The sequence below is a fragment of the Schistocerca nitens genome, chromosome 2, assembly GCF_023898315.1.
Source record: "Schistocerca nitens isolate TAMUIC-IGC-003100 chromosome 2, iqSchNite1.1, whole genome shotgun sequence".
NCBI classification, from domain to species: Eukaryota; Metazoa; Arthropoda; class Insecta; order Orthoptera; family Acrididae; genus Schistocerca; species Schistocerca nitens.
The window spans coordinates 685,241,907-685,263,169 of record NC_064615.1 but is presented as its reverse complement, the minus strand read 5'-3'; the positions used below and the strand labels follow the sequence as shown (position 1 = coordinate 685,263,169).

Genomic DNA, 21,263 nt, shown 5'->3' with positions numbered 1-21,263 from the left:
AGTGCGAGACAATAACCTTCGATAATTTCGTGTTGCTGAGAGTGTACAAGGCAGCTACTTTCTTTTTAAATGAGCGAATGTAACACTCGCATATTTTCAAGGAATTCCTTATAGCTTGCAAACATATAGCAGCAGACGTATACTACATGAGAGATACAGTCATGCAAATAGGTCAAAATAAGCATAGTGCACTGTTAATTTTTTAGGCCCATATTCACTTGTTCGTTGGACCATAGCAACGTGCCACAAGCTGTAACTCTTGCAGGCAGTCAGTGACACATCAGAGAAATGAAGTAATTTCGCATATATCTTTTTCCGAATCAGCTGTCATTTGATTACTTATTTGCCTTAAAACTCGATATATTTTACATCTCCATGTTTTAGACGTCTAAACTAACAATTATTTAAAATTTTTGCCTGTAAAATGTCTACATACATTACCTTAGTACCACTGGCCTTATGCGTGGTTTGAAGCAATTAGCTTTCTTGGTAGATATCTCGAATGAATCTAGACAGAAGTCATTCGTGTTCCCCCCTGCGAAGCCAGTACACATATGTTACAGACAACAATAAAGCCTGCAAAACACATGTGCTTGCTCTGTAGATATGTTCATCACCCTATTGTATTCCTTGAAGTCAGTCCATCGCAAAGTGTATTAGATTCCAAAAATAATTCATGTGAACCGAGAATTTCTTCTATCTACTCAATTTCTGTGACTGGTATTATGAATTACATCTACACATCGAGCTCTTATCCTACAACTTACAGATGTAAATCGCTCTTTCGAGGCCACTAAACACAATATATGTTGTTCGGATAGTTCAGTAGAGGATTCATACAAAAGTCGCTGAAATATTTACATTTCACATTTAACATAGTCACGTGTATAACCACAGATAACGTGACTCTGGAAGTATTGATATGCTTATGACACCAGTTTCTCGTCATTTATTACTACAAGCTTGTGCCGTAGTACAGTGCAATCTTGAACTGGATAACAGGTAAAGTAATAATTCTAACATTTACATGACCATAATGTTCCACAGCTGTTGACAGTTTCAATGAAAGTCTTCTGGGACATCGACCACAGCACCTTCCTCAATGTTCTACGTTTCGGTTCGTTATAACAGTGGCCGACTAATTTAAACGTTTTTCTTATGACACAGCAAAAAATTTTTATTGAAAAGTATGACTTCATGAACGGATGGCGCAATATCGCAAAGGTTTAATATGAAGATGTAATGGAAGTGTAAATTGTAAGAGCGTCAAATATCGAAATACGTACACAGTTTGTGGAAGACATAATAGGCATGGATTCGTGGAGGGACGAGGAGACTGAAATGTGGGGGGAAGAAGTGCTGGACGGAATCAAAAACACTCAAAGCTCTAAAAAAGACTGCTCAGTCAGTGAAGTCCATATTAAACATCTCGGAAGGGGCAGCTGAATATCAGATTTGAAAGCCCAATGTTACATTTTTAAAGTGATTTTGTTGTGAAACCGATCGGTATTCCACGATGGGTTTGTTTATAAAAATGCGTTTTCTTTATGTGCTATGCCATGTTTTAGTAATGTTTTTGATGTGTGAGGTTCTTCTTCGTTTTGTTGACTTTAATGTAATATATTAAAAAATGCAGTTTTTAGTTGGTTATCGATTTTAATATGTAGCTATTGGCGATATTTGGAAGAACGTGTGCTTTCAGTTTTCTTATGGTCCATTTGTGAACAGTCTCACACAAGTCTTTTTTTAAACATCGCCCACAATTTTCCGTGCACATTATTAATCGAAAACAACTTGTATAAATAGTTACAATTACGTCTTTAGAAAACTGTAAGACAAGTTCTTCCAAATTTCGCCACTAACTACATATAAAAACCGATAACCAACTAACAACGGCGCGTTTTTTATAGATTGCAGCAAAGTCGACAAAACAAAGGAGAACCTCACACACGAAAAACGTTACGTAAAAATGTCGTAGTACACAGACAAAATGCCCTTGAAAATGGGAATCATCTCCCGAAAAGCGTCGTGTAAAATATGGATAAAAGAAAACTATGACTGGTAGCAGAAAAGTTATTTATTTTCAGTCACAGGCTTTCATAAAACCGTTTTTAACGGACAAAATCAGGTATTCTACGAAATGAAAAGATATTAGTAGTAACAGACAAAGAATGCAGAAGAAACACACGCTAAAAGAAGAGACAGATTAGTCGGACATGTGCTAAGGTAACCACGAATGGCTAAGTTGGCTGTGGAAAGAACAGCAAAGCGATGAAAGTAAAGTGACAGGCAAAGATCAGTGAGGACGTTTATGTACAGAGATGAAGATCGACGCATGAGTCGAGGAGACAGAAGACTGGATCATGGGATCACATCTACAAGAAGGAGATGAATTTGGATATCTTCTTCTAGTGTATGGGTTTAAGTGGCGACCAGACGCTCTTACCAAAACGCGCACTCACTAACTCGTCACCCACCACTGCCATAGCCTCCGGCAGCACGCGCGCGCCTTGCTGCATAGAGCAAGCATCGCACATCCGTGACAAACTGGCGACATCGTGGTTAGTTCTCGTTATCTTCGCCCTCGTTTCAGCTATAAGCGAGAGGATTATGGCAGGATGCGTGTCAGAGGAGCCCCTTGCTCTCGAAGATGGGCGTGACGTGTTTGATGTAGGAGAGAAGCGCGGGGTTGGTGAAGACCCTGCGGTGCACGGCGGGGCTGTTGGTGGCGTTGGTGGCGATGGCGTTGGCGGAGCCGCTGGGCGCCAGCGTGAAGCCCATGGCGTTGCAGGCGCAGTAGAGGCCGAGCAGCGCGTGGTCGTCCATGTCGCGGCGCAGCTGCTCCAGCGGGTAGGACGCCGCCCGCTCGTGCTCGCCCATCGCGCTCAGCGTCGACTGCAGCACGCAGTGGTACTCCGACAGCAGGTACTCCATGCTGTTGCGGTGCACCTCCTCGCTCGCGTTCCCGTACAGGAAGAACTGCAGATCTTGAGCTGGAGAGCCAACGTACGCCATCTGTGGGGAAAAAAGATCGAGTACAATCCGACTGCACAGGCAGTGGGTTTACTGGAAAGGAAATGGACCAACCCGACATGTCGAAACCCACCTTGAAACTTCTGTGCATGAAGAAAAGAACGAAACAAAGGCATTGCAAATGCTTTTTTTTTTAATTGTTGCAGTTACTCGTTGTTTTCACGCGAAGAGCCGCTTATGACATCGGTTTGTACAGCCCTTCCAGCCTACCACGGCGACAAGACAGCACAGCGCTGCGTAGTGCTAACAGCTGGACTGACACAAACCATACAGAAAATGTCATGTATCATTAATGTTTCGAATGAGAGTCAGTTCGCATCGACAGCTAAGCTGTTGCGTATGTAATTCTCACAAACGTGTCTAGCGGACGAAAATACGAGGAGCGTTCGATAAATAGTGCAACCCATTATTTCCTCGGCTAACTTTCGTGGATAAAATGCGCAGTTTGTTGTGAAACATCGTGGAATATACCCGCTTTAACAACGACAGTTTCGTGAAGGTCTCATCTCCTCCCCAACACCCAATGTGGCATTCGAAATTCCTGCTCCGCCGATGACCAACTCCTAAACCTCATTCATCTCCTCTCCCTCCACCTTAACTCCCGTCGCTCCGCCATTTTTGTCTCCCTCAATTTATCTCCCTCAACCTCGAAAAGGCCTTCGACCATGTCTGGCATCCCGGTCTCCTGTTTAAACTTCAGACCTACGCCCTTCCTGTCAAATACGTCCGTCTGGTTGCCTCCTTCCTCTCCCACCGCTCCTCCTATGTTACCATCCCTCTGCAGGTGTGCGCCAGGGCTTTGTCCTCTCCCCTCTCCTCTACCCCCTGTACACGGCAGATATGCCCCAACTCCTTCCCTCCAGTACACCTCCTGTAATATTCTGATGACACCGCATTCCTTGCCCTCGCTCCTACCCTCCAACAGTCCCAATGCCTTCTCCAGAATCACCTTGACCTTTTTGCTGCATGGTGTAACCAGTGGCTCCTGAAAATCAATCCTTCCAAGACCCAGGCAATCATCGTAGGTTGTACCACTCGCTCCTTCCGGCTCCGTGATTTCTCCCTTACCATCTGCGCCCATCCTGTCCACCTCTCCCACACCCTCACCTACCTTGGCCGCACCATTGACCGTCACCTCACCTGGATCCCTCACCTAAGCTCTATCCAATCCAAAGCCCACAACTGCCTCCGACTCTTCATACTCCTCTTTGGCCAGACATAGAGGTTGAACCCCTCTACCATCCTCCACACCCACAAATCCGTAATCCGTCCTATCCTCTGTTATGCCAGTCCTTCCTGGATATCCACCCCCCTCCCCAAATTCTTATAAGTCCCTCCAGATCCTCGAGCGCCATGCACTCCACCTCGCCTTCCGTATATGCCTCCCGTCCCCCACACGGATCCTCTATGACCTGATTCCTTTCCCCCATCTGCTCCTATTCCTCAAACATATCCGCATATTCTACACCTCCCACCGCCTTGATCCCCCACATCCCCTGGTTGTTCCTCTCCAACCACCGCCCTCTGCCGTGCCTTCACCGTTGTGTCCCCCCTACCTTCCATCTCTACACCCTTTACCTCCTTTCCCAAGGTGGATTCCGTCGACTCCCCCTCCTGTATGATGCCCTCTTTCCCTCATTTATCCCTCTTATCAACTCTGATTCTCACCTCCCCCTCCCTTCCTCTATCCTTTTCCTGAGCTCCCTCCCCCCTTCCATCCTGTTTCTTTCCCCACCTACCCTATCTCTGGCTCCATTCTCTCCCCCAAGTCCTTTTGCATTTCCCTCCTCTGCCTTTCCCCATTCCCTCTCGTGTCCACCCTGCCCCCCTTATGAGTACTCTTCCTCCGTCGGATTCGCTCCCCCACCCCTTCGCTTTTCCTCTCCCTTTTTTCCCTCATCTGTCGAGATCCCACCCTCCCATCCCCCCATCAGCCCTTGGCTGTGGTGTGTCACCTTCGTGCCGACCTTTTAGTGCAATGTGTCCACTGAGTGTTCAGTGTTGTGCATCTTCTCCGAAGTGTTGCGAACGGAAATCATTCTGTAGCTGGGTGTGATTTTTATATCTCTTGCGAACAGAAACCAGACTGTCGCTGTGTTTTTCAATTGTCTATTTTACCTGTCTGCTTGCTGTGTATTTTAATAGCATCACCAACCCTTTGTTTTATGTTTTAACTTTCCACAATTTTCCGCCGTTTTACAATTTAAGTCACCGTTTTATCACCTGCTTTTATTGTTTCTTATCATCTTCTTATGTTTTAAAAATTCTGTAGGCCGAAGAGCAGCGTACTAAAGCTATTGCCAGCCCCTCCCCCCCCCCCCTCCTTCGGGGGGAATCGAAATTCAATAAAGGAAAAAAAAGTGAAGTTCTCATAGCTGGTGGCGCTATACGTAGTCTTCAAAAAGGCGTCTGTAACGGAGGTGCGTTCGAAGCAGAGAGCTGTCACTCTGTAGGAGGCAAATGAGAGCTAGAGCTTCGCAGATATCCGCAGGTGCTTGCAGAATGTCGACAGAGACCTGGCAGAGAACAAAAGTACGGTTGGCGCCGACGAGGTGACTGTCATCGTCGCAACATGTTCTCGCAAACGTGTCCGATCTTCCGCGTGCCGGTTGGCTGCACACAGTTGTGACTCCTGCAATGTTGGAACCTGCGGAAACACTCATTCGAGGTGACCGATTGATCACACTCAAATACTTTGCTGCACAACTCGACGTGTCTGTCTGTAGTCCCGGCACATCCTTCCACCAACTGGAGAAATCGAAAAGTGTGTGCCTCGCCTTCTAACAGAAGACCATAAAGAGAAACGACGACCATCTGTGTGGAATCACTTGCGCGTTACGAAGCTGATCCCAAGAATTTTTTGTCGAACATCAGTGAAACATGTCTTCATCACATCGAATCGGAAGCAAAACGGAAATCCGTGGAGTGCCGCCTCATCACTTCTCCTCCGAGGGAAAACTTCAAGCAGCCACATCAGCCGGTAAAGTCATGGCGACGGTCTTCTGAGAGTCTGAAGGCGTTATTCTGTTTCATGTCCTCCACCATCTTGCATCGATTAAGTGTATTGGCTACCCTCAGGAAACTTAAACGAATTCAATGTGTTCGGCGCCGCAAAAATGGGAACGAACTTCTCCTTCTCCATGACAAGGCAAGGCGTTACACAGGTCTCTGCACCCGAGAGGGGCTCACAAAACTTCATCGGACAGTTCGTCCTCACTCGTCCAACAGCCAGATCTCGCATTTTCCATCTGTTTAACCCAATGAAGGATGCACACCACGACACGCAGTACAAGGATGATGGCGGGGCTGTTGATGCAGCAAGACGTTGCCTCCCACGACGACTAACATTGGTACCATGCGGGCGTACAGGCTCTCCGAGTATGCAGGCGTAAGGCCGTCGCATTGAAAGGAGACTATGTTGAAAAATATGGTTTTATAGCCAAAAGAGTGGGGAATAATATAGTGTATTGGAATTCTCGATAAAACCAGCCTGCTTTCAGAAAAAATTGTTTCATTTCTTATAGAACGACCCTCGTGAATCAAGCCAGTGTTCGATGTTGTATTAACCATCAATCATGACTTTAATTTATCGAAATGAAATATTTCTTACATATATATCATTTCATAACAATCCCTACTGCACAGTTCTTGTGATAATTTCTGAATAACCAATATTTTACACTACTGGCCATTAAAATTGCTACACCAAGAAGAAATGCAGATGATAAACGGGTATTCATTGGACAAATATATTATACAAGAACTGACATGTGATTTCATTTTCACGCAATTTGGGTGCATAGATTCTGAGAAATCAGTAGCCAGAACAACCACCTCTGGCCGTAATAACGGCCTTGATACGCCTGGGCATTGAGTCAAACAGAGCTTGGATGGCGTGTACAGGTACAGCTGCCCATGCATCTTCAACACGATACCACAGTTCATCAAGAGTAGTGACTGGCGTATTGTGACGAGCCAGTTGCTCGGTCACCATTGACTAGACGTTTTCAGTTGGTGAGAGATCTGGAGAATGTGCTGGCCAGGGCAGCATTCGAACATTGTCTGTATTCAGAAAGGCCCGTACAGGACCTGCAACATGCGGCCGTGCATTATCCTGCTGAGATGTAGGGTTTCGCAGGGATCGAATGAAGGGTAGAGCCACGGGTCGTAACACATCTGAAATGTAACGTCCACTGTTCAAAGTGCCGTCAATGCGAACAAGAGGTGACCGAGACGTGTAACCAATAGCACCCTATACCATCACGCCGGGTGATATACCAGTGTGGCGATGACGAATACACGCTTCCAATGTGCGTTCACCGCGATGTCGCCAAACACGGATGCGACCTTCATGATGCTGTAAACAGAACCTGGATTCATCCGAAAAAATGACGTTTTGCCATTCGTGCACCCAGGTTCGTCGTTGAGTGCACCATCGCAGGCGCTCCTGTCTGTGATGCAGCGTCAAGGGTAACCGCAGCCACGGTCTCCGAGCTGATAGTCCATGCTGCTGCAAACGTCGTCGAACTGTTCGTGCAAATGGTTGTTGCCTTGCAAATGTCCCCATCTGTTGGCTCAAGGATCGAGACGTGGCTGCACGATTCGTTACAGCCATGCGGACAAACATTTTCCTTACATCAAGCACACCTGACGAAAGAAAATCAATGCTTTCAGGCACGTCACAGTAATTACTAGTATTATTTAGACATAACTGGGGTGGAGTAAGAAATAGTACTGCCCGTTGCTTTGCTTACAGTGCTGCATACGGAGCATACTTACAGCAGTTTGTAAAATGTGCCGGTGCAAACTGATAACGCACAAATGACTGAGAGTTAAGAACACTGCCCTCCTAATACACCGTAACTAAGACGGAACTATCGGAAATAATATTGTCCAACAGTTTCCTTAAAAATACTTTCACACAGTGGAAAAAATTCTGTAGCAGGAGTCGCATTGGTTATTCCGGATGGAAACAGGATTATATCGTCTTTTCGTCATCGTCCTGAAAGACAGAGGAATCGTTATGTCAAGACCAAGAGTCCAACAACAGTAATGAATTAACTTCTGCAACTGGTTAGGAACCGTTTCAAATGAAATGTTAAAAATTATGGTTTCCTATTTTTCCAGGTTTTCATACACCGAGTGTAAGAATTTGGCCTAATTTGGTCCTAATTTGTCATGAGGGCGCTGAAGATGTAAATCTGCAGAAATTGTAATCTACTCATACTTATCACTGTCGCTGTTGTATATGAATGTGTCACCTTGAAATGATAAATGGCGGTGTGCTCCCAGTTCTTTCATGAAAACTGACTGATCAGCGTTGTACACAGCAGATGTGGGGATAACAGCAAGCTCTTTCTTCACGTCAGCTTGTAATGGTCGCCTAGTCGTAGATATTGCTAATTGCTATAATCGCACTATTTCACTCCAATTTACGGAGCTTGTTAGCACTTGATGTTAGGTTGGCGCCATTAAAATGCATTGTAGTAATCGCTGCTGCTTGCTGGATCGCTGCTGTGTCTCGATGCTGATGCTGGCTCTAAATCTGGTTGTCTAGGGTAAAAACATGAGGTCCCGTGTTTTTTATGTGCTGTTGATGATAAAGAACGAGCGAAACCAACAAATATGTAAACATCAAATATTTATTACTCTGGTGGCCATCTTAATTCCACTGTCCACCAAAGACCATGACACAACACAAAGTAGTACTTCCTTTACATGTTCTTTGCATTGTTTATCCACCTCAAACAATAACACACAAACACACTTTACCAAAGTGACGTTCCGACATGATCGAGAAAGTGGAGAGAATTGTTTTGGGGGATCGCCGAATGCCGAATGACTGGCATTTCTGTTGGTTCTGTGCACACAATCCTGCATGACGACCTGAAAATGCGAAATGTGTCATCCAGGTGGGTGCCACGAATGCTGACAGACGACCACATGGCTGCCCGTGTGGCGTGTTGCCAAGCAATGTTGACGCGCGTCGACAGCATGAATGGAACTTTCTTTTCGTCGGTTGTGACAATGGATGAGACTTGGATGCCATTTTTCAATCCAGAAACAAAGCGCCAGTCAGCTCAGTGGAAGGACACAGATTCACCTCCACCAAAAAATGATGGTGTCCATGTTCTGGGACAGTGAGGGCGTAATCCTTACCCATTGCGTTCCAAAGGGCACTACGGTAACAGGTGCATCCTACGAAAATGTTTTGAAGAACAAATTCCTTCCTGCACTGCAACAAAAACGTCTGGGAAGGGCTGCGCATGTGCTGTTTCACCAAGACAACGCACCCGCACATCGAGCTAACGTTACGCAACAGTTTCTTCGTGATAACAACTTTGAAGTGATTCCTCATGCTCCCTACTCACCTGACCTGGCTCTTAGTGACTTTTGGCTTTTTCCAACAATGAAAGACACTCTCCGTGGCCGCACATTCACCAGCCGTGCTGCTATTGCCCCAGCGATTTTCCTGTGGTCAAAACAGACTCCTAAAGAAGCTTTCGCCGCTGCCATGGAATCATGGCGTCAGCGTTGTGAAAAATGTGTGTGTCTGCAGGGCGATTACGTCGAGAAGAAACGCCAGTTTCATCTATTTCGGGTGAGTAGTTAATTAGAAAAAAAATCGGAGGCCTTAGAACTTGAATGCACCTCGTACATTTATGTCGATATAAAGGGCCGAAATGTTTTCTTTGCCTAGGGGCAGCAGATGACTAAATTCGACCTTGTTCATATCTCAAGAAAATTCTTCTTAACAGCTGTTGTTCACGTTGTTTATTCAAGTTTAGTGGTTTGTGTTTGTTATTAATGGTAGGGAGGGAGTCGCCCCCGACTAACTGCGCCACGTTTGTTTGCCACTGAAACACCAGAGCAAGATACGCTGTTGGGCTGTACTAGTATGCAGACTTATTTTTATAAAGCTCGTTTATGTCGTACTGTTGCGCAACATTAGCGCTTGTCGTGAAACTTTCATCACTTTCAGTTATGAGGGTCACTCCAAAAGAAATGCACACCATTTTTTTTTTAAATTCATCTTTTATTCTACATGTTTGAAAGTTTTACAGTGTGTAGATACATCCTTTAGGAACAATATTTTCATTTCTCCACATAATTTCCATCCCTCTCAACTGCCTTACGCCATCTTGGAACCAGCGCCTGTATACCCGCACGGTAAAATTCTGGACCAACCTGTTGGAGTCAGTTTGGCAGCGTGCACAAGGGAGTCATCATCTTCAAACCTTGTTCCACGAAGAGAGTCTTTCAGTTTCCCAAAGAGATGATAGTCACATGGAGCCAGGTCAGGACTTTAAGGCGAGTGTTTCAGTGTTGTCCATCCGAGTTTTGTGATCGCTTCCATGGTTTTTTGACTGACATGTGACCATGCATTGTCGTGCAACAGCAAAACATCCTGCTTTTGCCGATGTGGTCGAACACGACTCAGTCGAGCTTGAAGTTTCTTTGGTGTCATCACATATGCATCAGAATTTATGGTGGTTCCACTTGGCATGATGTCCACAAGCAAGAGTCTTTCGGAATCGAAAAACACCGTAGCAATAACTTTTCCATCAGAAAGTGTGGTTTTGAATTTTTTTTTCTTGGGTGAATTTGCATGATGCCACTCCATTGATTGCCTCTTCATCTCTGGTGAAAAGTGATGGAGCCATGTTTCATCACCTGTCACAATTCTTCCAAGAAATTCATCTCGTACTGTTCCAAAAGTTCGCTGCATACCATTTTTCTTGTTTCTTTGTGAGCCACTGTCAACATCCTGGGAATCCACCTGGCACAAACCTTTCTTAACGCCGCCGGCCGCAGTGGCCGTGCGGTTAAAGGCGCTGCAGTCTGGAACCGCGAGACCGCTACGGTCGCAGGTTCGAATCCTGCCTCGGGCATGGATGTTTGTGATGTCCTTAGGTTAGTTAGGTTTAACTAGTTCTAAGTTCTAGGGGACTAATGACCTCAGCAGTTGCGTTCCATAGTGCTCAGAGCCATTTGAACCATCTTTCTTAACGCCAACACTTTCAGTATTCTGCAAACACTTCCTTCCCCTATCCCAACGTAGCGTGACAATTCGTTCACTGTGATGCGTCTGTCAGCAGTCACCAATTCGTTATCTCTCTGCACATTGTCTGGAGTGTGTGCAGTACGAGGCCTGCCGCTGCGAGGACAATCCTCAATATTGCCATGCCCGCTTTCATCACGTAACCTGCTCGCCCACCGACTAACTGTACTGCGATCGACAGCAGCATCTCCGTACACCTTTTTCAACCTCTTGTGGATCTTTCCCACTGTCTCGCTTTCACAGCACAGGAATTCTATGACAGCACGTTGCTTCTGACGAACGTTAAGTGTAGCAGCCATGCTGTGACTGAGCACTCACGGGAACGGTTTGAACTAAGTTTGAAAACAAGCGGGATGGATGTATGTAGACGCTGTAAGACTTTCACACATGCAGAATGAAAACTGCATTTTTACAAAAATAGTGTGCAATTCTTTTGGATTGACCCTCGTATATGTGAAATCTAAAACTTGAATAAATCGGGAAAATCATTTAAATTTATGGCCGCTTTTTTATTTATGACAAACGATTTTATTATTAAGCGAACTGCAACTTGGGGATTGCGAACTTGGAAGTAATAACTAAGCAGTTTCGACGTCAAGATAAGTAAAGTATGACTACTCGGTTTTTATCGTCATAGGCTGCATATTCACATATGAGCCCAAAAACAAAGTAGTCGGCTCCTAAAAATCCGTCCGGACGCCATCCTCGGTCAGTGGAATCGGGCGTCGTACAGAACGCATTGGATGGAGCAAGTTCGGAAAGAAACGCGTACTGAATGTCAGCGCAAGGACCAAAAAAAGGCAGAGGGTGAGAATATTGTACCAACAATTCATCCATTTGTCACAGTAAAAGGCTGTTACTTGGAACGCCTTTATGTATTCGAGCCATTTTAAAGTGAGCAGGCGTGCAAATGATAAGACCAAGTCCACAAGAGGTTATCCAAAGGTGAGCACAGCACCACTGCCAAAAATAAAGCCCAGTCAAGTCCTGGAAAACAGCCAATTGTCGAAGTGGTGGAACAACCCTGCGTATCTGTTGCACAATTCACTTGAAGCGCTTGCATACTCAGAGAGTCCCGTGCTGGGCTGCAGCCAGTAACAGATACTCATGCCCCGTGTTGTGACGTCTGCTCAGGTTGTGTGTCGTTCGGTCGTGGCGAGAACGGGTTCGCGAAGGCACCGCCCGTGGCGCATGATGCAACCGATGGTCAGTAACCTCGCAGAGCCGTAAAAATGACTACCACATCGCTATCGGAGTAAGACGCAGTTACATCCATCATACATTTCAAAAACACACATATGTTCTCTAATTTTTGTCTGGGAAAATGATTATTATTGTCACAGAAATAAAATTTTAAAAATTCCAATTTACTCGTTTCGAAAGGGTTTTTCACCATTATCAGGTGAATATCGAAATGGAAATTTGCCCTCCCCCACCCCTCCAACTATTACCAGTTGGGAAAACATTTGAGACTCCCTCCTAGCTTGCTGAGATTTGGCTGAAAAAAGAAACAAGGAAGTACTTCAACACTACACCAAACTCTCACAGGTATGGAATGAAAAATGCATCCAAGCTGCTGCTGAAGTGACGCTAAACGTTCTGCTGCCGTCGTATCGTCATTTGAAAGAATCTCTCACTCACCTTCATTTTCTCATGTATTTCAATAACTATTGTCTGTGATTTGCTTCTGTTGGCCGAAGAGCGACTGTCTGCCCAACACGCAAAAGTTGAACTGTTTATACGTGTTTCGCCTCTCGTTTCAGTACTATCACAGTGACAGATTTACTAATTTCCTGTATCTGTATATGAGGGAATTATTCAATACTAGTGACCCGGAGCGGCTTCGGGCTGGTAGAACGAATTATCTCCGGCCGGGCGACTTGCTTATACTATGTAATGATGTACACAAACATTCCTAGTGAACCAGTCTGTCTGTTAGTGACAACCGTATCAAAATCGCTACAGTAGTTCCCGCGATCAGCCGTAACATACAAATAGAAAAGCATGGCAAGGAACTTTTCAGTAATCAGTATTCCGGTTGGTTTGACCTGTCCCGCCACGAATTCCTCTCCTGTGCCAACCTTTTCATCTCGGATTGGCACCTGCAACCTACATTTTCAATTATTTCCTGGATTTACTCCAATCTCTGTCTTCACCTACAGGTGGCAACACTGCGGGTTCGTGACAGTCAGCGAGTAAACAGTCCGCCGTTTCAGTAATCATAGATCAGTGGAACGGACGACAGGGTGCGTTAGCCATAAAAATGTTTTATCAAAACAATGATAGTTTGGTAGCGGTGCAGAGGCAGTTTCGACGTTTTTATAATATAGGACCTCATCATGCCGTTCCGTCGAAACACGCGATAAAATGTTGGGTTAATAACTTTGAAGAGACTGGGTCTGCCGTTAAGAAGAAACCAACAGGCCAACCAGCGGGACTCATCAGCAGAAGCGGCATTTTCCTGAAGATGGCGACCATCTGGATCGCCGAAATATCGAGTCAAGTTGATTTTAGGATTCGGCAGCAAACCCAAAGAGACTTTCAAGACTTATTACGCCGGGAAAGCCTACGTAATCACAGGCCAACAAAGAAGTTTGTGTTCTCCAAATGGTTCTAATGGCTCTGAGCTCTATGGGACTTAACATCTGAGATCACCAGTCCCCTAGAACTTAGAACTACTTAAACCTAGCTAACCTAAGGACATCACACACATCCATGCCCGAGGCAGGATTCGAACATGTGACAGTAACAGTTGCGCGGTTCCAGACTGAAGCGCCTAGAACCGCTTAGCCACAACGGCCGACTTGTGTTCTCCAGCGAGCATTGATGTTGTAGGCGAGTCTGTCTTATGGAGCCCACGGCGTTCAATTCGTAAGCAAGAACCAGTGGTTGGAATGTCCCGGGAGAGTGTTCGCAGAATTCTTCATCTTGATTTAAAATTTCATGCGTAAAAACTACAAATGATGCAAAACCTGAAGGACAACGATTACCGGTTACGACTAGGATTCTGTCAACAAATGATAACAGAAATAAACAAGGTTGTGGACGTCATATGAGGCACATTTTCATCTCACAGGGTATGTGAATAAACAGAACGACCGTTACTGGGCAAACACAAATCCTAATGACGTTCATGAGCACCCTTTACACGCTAGTGAAGTGCCAGTATGGTGTGGTGTTTCATCACATGGTATTATCGACCGTATTTTTCATAAATGGCCGGCCGAAGTGGCCGTGCGGTTAAAGGCGCTGCAGTCTGGAACCGCAAGTCCGCTACGGTCGCAGGTTCGAATCCTGCCTCGGGCATGGATGTTTGTGATGTCCTTAGGTTAGTTAGGTTTAACTAGTTCTAAGTTCTAGGGGACTAATGACCTCAGCAGTTGAGTCCCATAGTGCTCAGAGCCATTTGAACCATTTTTTCATAAATGAACAGGGAAACACAATATGGGACTTAACATCTGAGGTCATCAGTCCCCTAGACTTAGAACTACGTAAACCTAACTAACCTAAGGACATCACACACATCCATGCCCGAGGCAGGATTCGAACCTGCGACCGTAGCAGCAACGTGGTTCCGGGCTTAAGCGCCTAGAACCGCTCGGCTACAGCGTCCGGCGTAAACACAATAACTGTCAATGCCCATCATTACGTGGAGATGTTACGAACTTTTGTTACACCTGCATTAACAACTTTCCAAATGTTCAAGAAGCTTGGTTTCAACAGTACGGAGCGACATCACACACTGCCGGGCAATCAATGGCATATGTGCGAGAACTGTTTGGCAACCGTGTGATCTCACGATTCAGTAACATTCCCTGGCCCCCTAGATCATCAGATTTATCCGTTTGTGATTTTTTCTTGTGAGATTACCTCAAGAGCAAAGTCTACACCACTCGACCAAGAACCCAGGATGAGTTGAAACAGAGAATTCGGAATGCAGTTCACTGTATCCCAGCTGAGATGTTGCAGCGGTCAATGAGGATTCTCAACAGCAGATTTCACGAATGCATTCGTACAGGAGGACACCATCTAAAGGACGTAATTTTTAAAAAATGTTAAATGCCATCATTGTTTCGTAAATGTCAAAGTTGTAAGGTTTCAATTACTATGAATGCAATTTCTTTCCTTCATCACTTCTAGTTTTATGGGATTGAGGAAATATTCCCGTTTCCCTGTGTCATCCTGTACTAGTGGATCTATCTTGGCCAGGAATACCCTTTCCGTCGGTGCTAGTCTGCTTTTTATGTCATCCTTACTCCGTCCGTCATGGGTTATTTTGCTATCTAGGTAGCAAAGTTTCTTAACTTCATCTGCTTCGTAATCACAATTCTGATGATAAGTTTTTCGCTGTTCTCATTTCTGATACTTCTCATTACTTTTGTTTTTCTTTGATTTACTCTCAGTCCATATTCTGTTCATCCCGTTCAACAGATCCTGTAATTCTTCTTTACTTTCACCGAGGATAGCAATAACATCAGCGAATCTAACCACTGATATCCTTTCACTTTTAATTTTAAATCCACTCTTGATCCTTTCTTTATTTCTGTCATTCCTTCTTCTATATATAGATAGAATAGCAGGGATGAAAGAATACATTACTGTCATACATCCTTTTTAATCTCAGAACTTCGTTTTTAGTCTTCCAGTCTTACTGTTCCCTCTTGGTTCTTGTGAATTTTACGTATTACCCGTCTTTCACTTTAGCTTACTCCCATTCTTCTCAGAATTTTTGGATCATCTTGCACCATTTTAGATTGTCCAACCAACGCTTTTTCCAGGTCGAAAAATGCTATAAATGTGTCTTGATTATTTTTCAGTATCTTTTCCGTTATCAAGCGCAACGTCCGAATTGCCTTTCTGATGTCTTTACCTTTCCTACAGCCAAAATTCGTCATCTGACAGATCCCCAATTTTCTGTCCCATTCTGCTGTATGTTATTGTTGTTAGCAACTTGAATGCATGAGCTGTCAAGCTGACTGTACGATAATACTCACACTTGTCGGCTCTTGCTATTTTAGGAATTGTGTGGATGATTTTTTTTCGGAAAGCCTCATGGTATACCGCCAGTTTCATACGTTCTACACCCCAGCGTGTACAGTCGTTTTGTTGCCAATGCTTTTATGAATTTTTTTTTTTTTTGTCATCAGTCTACTGACTGGTTTGATGCGGCCCGCCACGAATTCCTTTCCTGTGCTAATCTCTTCATCTCAGAGTAGCACTTGAAACCTACGTCCTCAATTATTAGCTTGACGTATTCCAATCTCTGTCTTCCTCTACAGTTTTTGCCCTCTACAGCTCCCTCTAGTACCATGGAAGTCATTCCCTCATGTCTTAGCAGATGTCCTATCATCCTGTCCCTTCTCCTTATCACTGTTTTCCACATATTCCTTTCCTCTCCGATTCTGTGTAGAACCTCCTCATTCTTTACCTTATCAGTCCACCTAATTTTCAACATTCGTCTATAGCACCACATCTCCAATGCTTCGATTCTCTTCTGTTCCGGTTTTCCCACAGTCCATGTTTCACTACCATACAATGCTGTACTCCAAACGTACATCCTCAGAAATTTCTTCCTCAAATTAAGGCCGGTATTTGATATTAGTAGACTTCTCTTGGCCAGAAATGCCTTTTTGCCATAGCGAGTCTGCTTTTGATGTCCTCCTTGCTCCGTCCGTCATTGGTTATTTTACTGCCTAGGTAGCAGAATTCCTTAACTTCATTGACTTCGTGACCATCAATCCTGATGTTAAGTTTCTCGCTGTTCTCATTTCTACTACTTCTCATTACCTTCGTCTTTCTCCGATTTACTCTCAAACCATACTGTGTACTCATTAGACTGTTCATTCCGTTCAGCAGATCATTTAATTCTTCTTCACTTTCGCTCAGGATAGCAATGTCATCAGCGAATCGTATCATTAATATCCTTTCACCTTGTATTTTAATTCCACTCCTGAACCTTTCTTTTATTTCCATCATTGCTTCCTCGATGTACAGATTGAAGAGTAGGGGCGAAAGACTACAGCCTTGTCTTACACCCTTCCTAATACGAGCACTTCGTTCTTGATCGTCCACTCTTATTATTCCCTCTTGGTTGTTGTACATATTGTATATGACCCGTCTCTCCCTATAGCTTACCCCTACTTTTTTCAGAATCTCGAACAGCTTGCACCATTTTATATTGTCGAACGCTTTTTCCAGGTCGACAAATCCTATGAAAGTGTCTTGATTTTTCTTTAGCCTTGCTTCCATTATTAGCCGTAACGTCAGAATTGCCTCTCTCGTCCCTTTACTTTTCCTAAAGCCAAACTGATCGTCACCTAGCACATTCTCAATTTTCTTCTCCATTCTTCTGTATATTATTCTAGTAAGCAGCTTCGATGCATGAGCTGTTAAGCTGATTGTGCGATAATTCTCGCACTTGTCAGCTCTTGCTGTCTTCGGAATTGTGTGGATGATGCTTTTCCGAAAGTCAGATGGTATATCGCCAGACTCATATATTCTACACACCACTTCCCCCAATGATTTTAGAAATTCTGATGGAATGTTATCTATCCCTTCTGCCTTATTTGACCGTAAGTCCTCCAAAGCTCTTTTAAATTCCGATTCTAATACTGGATCCTCTATCTCTTCTAAATCGACTCCTGTTTCTTCTTCTATCACATCAGACTAATCTTCATCCTCATAGAGGCTTTCAATGTATTCTTTCCACCTATCTGCTCTCTCCTCTGCATTAAACAGTGGAATTCCCGTTGCACTCTTAATGTTACCACCGTTGCTTTTAATGTCACCAAAGGCTGTTTTGACTTTCCTGTATGCTGAGTCTTTTGTGATGACCCTTTTTAGAGATGTCCATTCCTCTTCAACTGTACTGCCTACTGCGCTATTCCTTATTGCTGTATCTATAGCGTTAGAGAACTTCAAACGTATCTCGTCATTCCTTAGTACTTCCGTATCCCACTTCTTTGCGTATTGATTCTTCCTGACTAATGTCTTGAACTTCAGCCTACTCTTCATCACTACTATATTGTGGTCTGAGTCTATATCTGCTCCTGGGTACGCCTTACAATCCAGTATCTGATTTCGGAATCTCTGTCTGACCATGATGTAATCTAATTGAAATCTTCCCGTATCTCCCGGCCTTTTTCAAGTATACCTCCCCGTCTTGTGATTCTTGAACAGGGTATTCGCTATTACTAGCTGAAACTTGTTACAGAACTCAATTAGTCTTTCTCCTCTTTCATTCCTTTTCCCAAGCCCATATTCTCCTGTAACCTTTTCTTCTACTCCTTCCCCTACAACTACATTCCAGTCGCCCATGACTATTAGATTTTCGTCCCCCTTTACATACTGCATTACCCTTTCAATATCCTCATACACTTTCTCTATCTGTTCATCTTCAGCTTGCGACGTCGGCATGTATACCTGAACTATCGTTGTCGGTGTTGGTATGCTGTCGATTCTGATTAGAACAACCCGGTCACTGAACTGTTCACAAAGACACACCCTCTGCCCTACCTTCCTATTCATAACGAATCCGACACCTGTTATACCATTTTCTGCTGCTGTTGATATTACCCGATACTCATCTGACCAGAAATCCTTGTCGTCCTTCCACTTCACTTCACTGACCCCTACTATATCTAGATTGAGCCTTTGCATTTCCCTTTTCAGATTTTCTAGTTTCCCTGCCACGTTCAAGATTCGGACATTCCACGCCCCGACTCGTAGAACGTTATCCTTTCGTAGATTATTCAATCTTTTTCTCATGGTAACCTCCCCCTTGGCAGTCCCCTCCCGGAGATCCGAATTGGGGACTATTCCGGAATCTTTTGCCAATGGAGAGATCATCATGACACTTCTTCAATTACAGGCCACATGTCCTGTGGATACACGTTAAGTGTCTTTAATGCAGTGGTTTCCATTGCCTTCTGCATCCTCATGTCGTTGATCATTGCTGATTCTTCCGCCTTTAGGGGCAATTTCCCACCCCTAGGACAAGAGAGTGCCCTGAACCTCTATCCGCTCCTCCGCCCTCTTTGACAAGGCCGTTGGCAGAATGAGGCTGACTTCTTATGCCGGAAGTCTTCGGCCGCCAATGCTGATTATTTATCAAAATTTGGGCAGTGGCGGGGATCGAACCCGGGACCGAAGACGTTTTGATTATGAATCAAAGACGCTACCGCTAGATCACGGGTATCGTGTAATTACGATGGAATATTATCCACCCCTTCTCCCTTGTTTGATTTTAAGCCTTCCCAAGCTCATTCAAATTCTGATTCTAATACAGGATTTCCTATCTCTTTCCCTATCGTCTCTTGTTTCTTCTTTATCACATGTATAGATATCTGTTTACCTGAGTGTGTCTAAAACTTGCGCCACCAGACTTAAGCTGTCTGACAGAGATCTCGTATCTCAGACGGCCGGAGTTTGCAGGCGAGATAAGTATTAACAGGCTGTCGGAATTTCAGATTAATTTCGTATCCTGTATGAGACCGTAGGAAGGCATTGACTACGCAGCTACTTGTCGTAGGCCACTGATTTATATTTTTACTGGAGCAGGAATCGCAACATCAATAAATAAAAGATTTAGAAAATACAAAACCGAGATATATTCTGGAATCAAAAGAGAACAGTGTACCATTTAATTGGGGGCAACCTTCAAGTGACATAAACACATTCACACGAGGACATAACAGAATTAGTAGTGAACTAGTCACAGACACGTAATTGCGAATACATCAGAGAGCCGGCCGGAGTGGCGGAGCGGTTCTAGGCGCTTCAGTCTGGAACCGCGCGACCGCTACGGTCGCAGGTTCGATTCCTGCCTCGGGCATGGATGTGTGTAATGTCCTTAGGTTAGTTAGGTTTAAGTAGTTCTAAGTTCTAGGGGACTGATGACCTCTGATGTTAAGTCCCATAGTGCTCAGAGCAATTTGAACCATTTTTTTGACATCAGAGAAAGGAGGCAGGACCGTGAGAACCAGATTTGGGCACGGCTGACGCTGCTTCTGTCCCTCTGTACCGTGAAATACTCTCGATCACCAAGCAAGCAAAATAGGGATCGAAATCGGGCGACATTACTAAACGCTGTTCAAAGTAATTAACAGCTGAATTTTGCTGTACCATGTTGGTGAAAGCCAACAGCGATGACAGGTTGCAGACGAGGCAGCTGCTCCAAGAAGACCTTACCAAGTGGGCGCCGTGGCGGCAGTCAGGCGTTATGTTAGTTGGGCGGAGCTTCACACTAGTGTACTTATGCCCTCAAACAATAGGGCAGGTACCAACTTGCTGGGTGGGCCAGCGGCTTCCTTTTTCTCTTTGAGGTTCCCTGCCCTGGCGCTGTTAACAACAGCCAGTACGGCGAGCCTTCCTCTATCCCCGTGCATCTCACCACGCTCCGTACAAAATGAATCTTTTCAACGGTAATTTTTGGGAAATTTGTGTTAAGGTCTTATGGGACCGAACTGCTGAGGTCATCGGTCCCTAAGCTTACGCACTACTTAATCTAATTTAAGCTAACTTACTCTAAGGACAACACACACACCCATGCCCGAGGGAGGACTCGAACCTCCGACGGGTGGGGAACCGCGCGGACCGTGACAAGGCGCCTTAGAAAATGGTTCAAATGGCTCTGAGCACTATGGGACTTAATATCGGAGCTCATAAGTCCCCTAGAACTTAGAACTACTGAAACCTAACTAACCTAAGGACATCACACACATCGCCCGCAGCTCGTGGTCGTGCGGTAGCGTTCTCGCTTCCCACGCCCGGGTTCCCGGGTTCGATTCCCGGCGGGGTCAGAGATTTTCTCTGCCTCGTGATGGCTGGGTGTTGCGTGATGTCCTTAGGTTAGTTAGGTTTAAGTAGTTCTAAGTTCTAGGGGACTGATGACCATAGATGTTGAGTCCCATAGTGCTCAGAGCCATTTGAGCCATCACACACATCCATGCCCGAGGCAGGATTGGAACCTGCGACCGTAGCAGTCGCGAAGTTCCGGACTGAAGTGCGTAGAACAGCTCGGCCACCGCGGCCGGCAAGGAGCCTTAGACCAGGCGGCTTTTCAACGGTCGCTGGCATCTTGAACACATTATTAATTCATGTCAAAACGACAACAGCCGTTATCTGTTTACAGATTTTGGTTTCCTGTATTCGAGAATTTTTATTATGA

General features: G+C 44.8%; 1 protein-coding gene across 1 annotated transcript in view; it reads right to left on the bottom strand.

Moving 5' to 3' along the window:
• Positions 1 to 926: 926 nt before the first annotated feature.
• LOC126235249 (uncharacterized) overlaps positions 927 to 21,263 on the bottom strand; it is a 94,463-nt gene continuing 74,126 nt past the window's right edge. Inside the window, exon 3 of the mRNA XM_049943980.1 lies at positions 927 to 3,015. Within this exon, the coding sequence (XP_049799937.1) occupies positions 2,626 to 3,015 (390 nt within the window). The 3' untranslated portion in view covers positions 927 to 2,625. The remainder of the gene's footprint in view (positions 3,016 to 21,263) is intronic.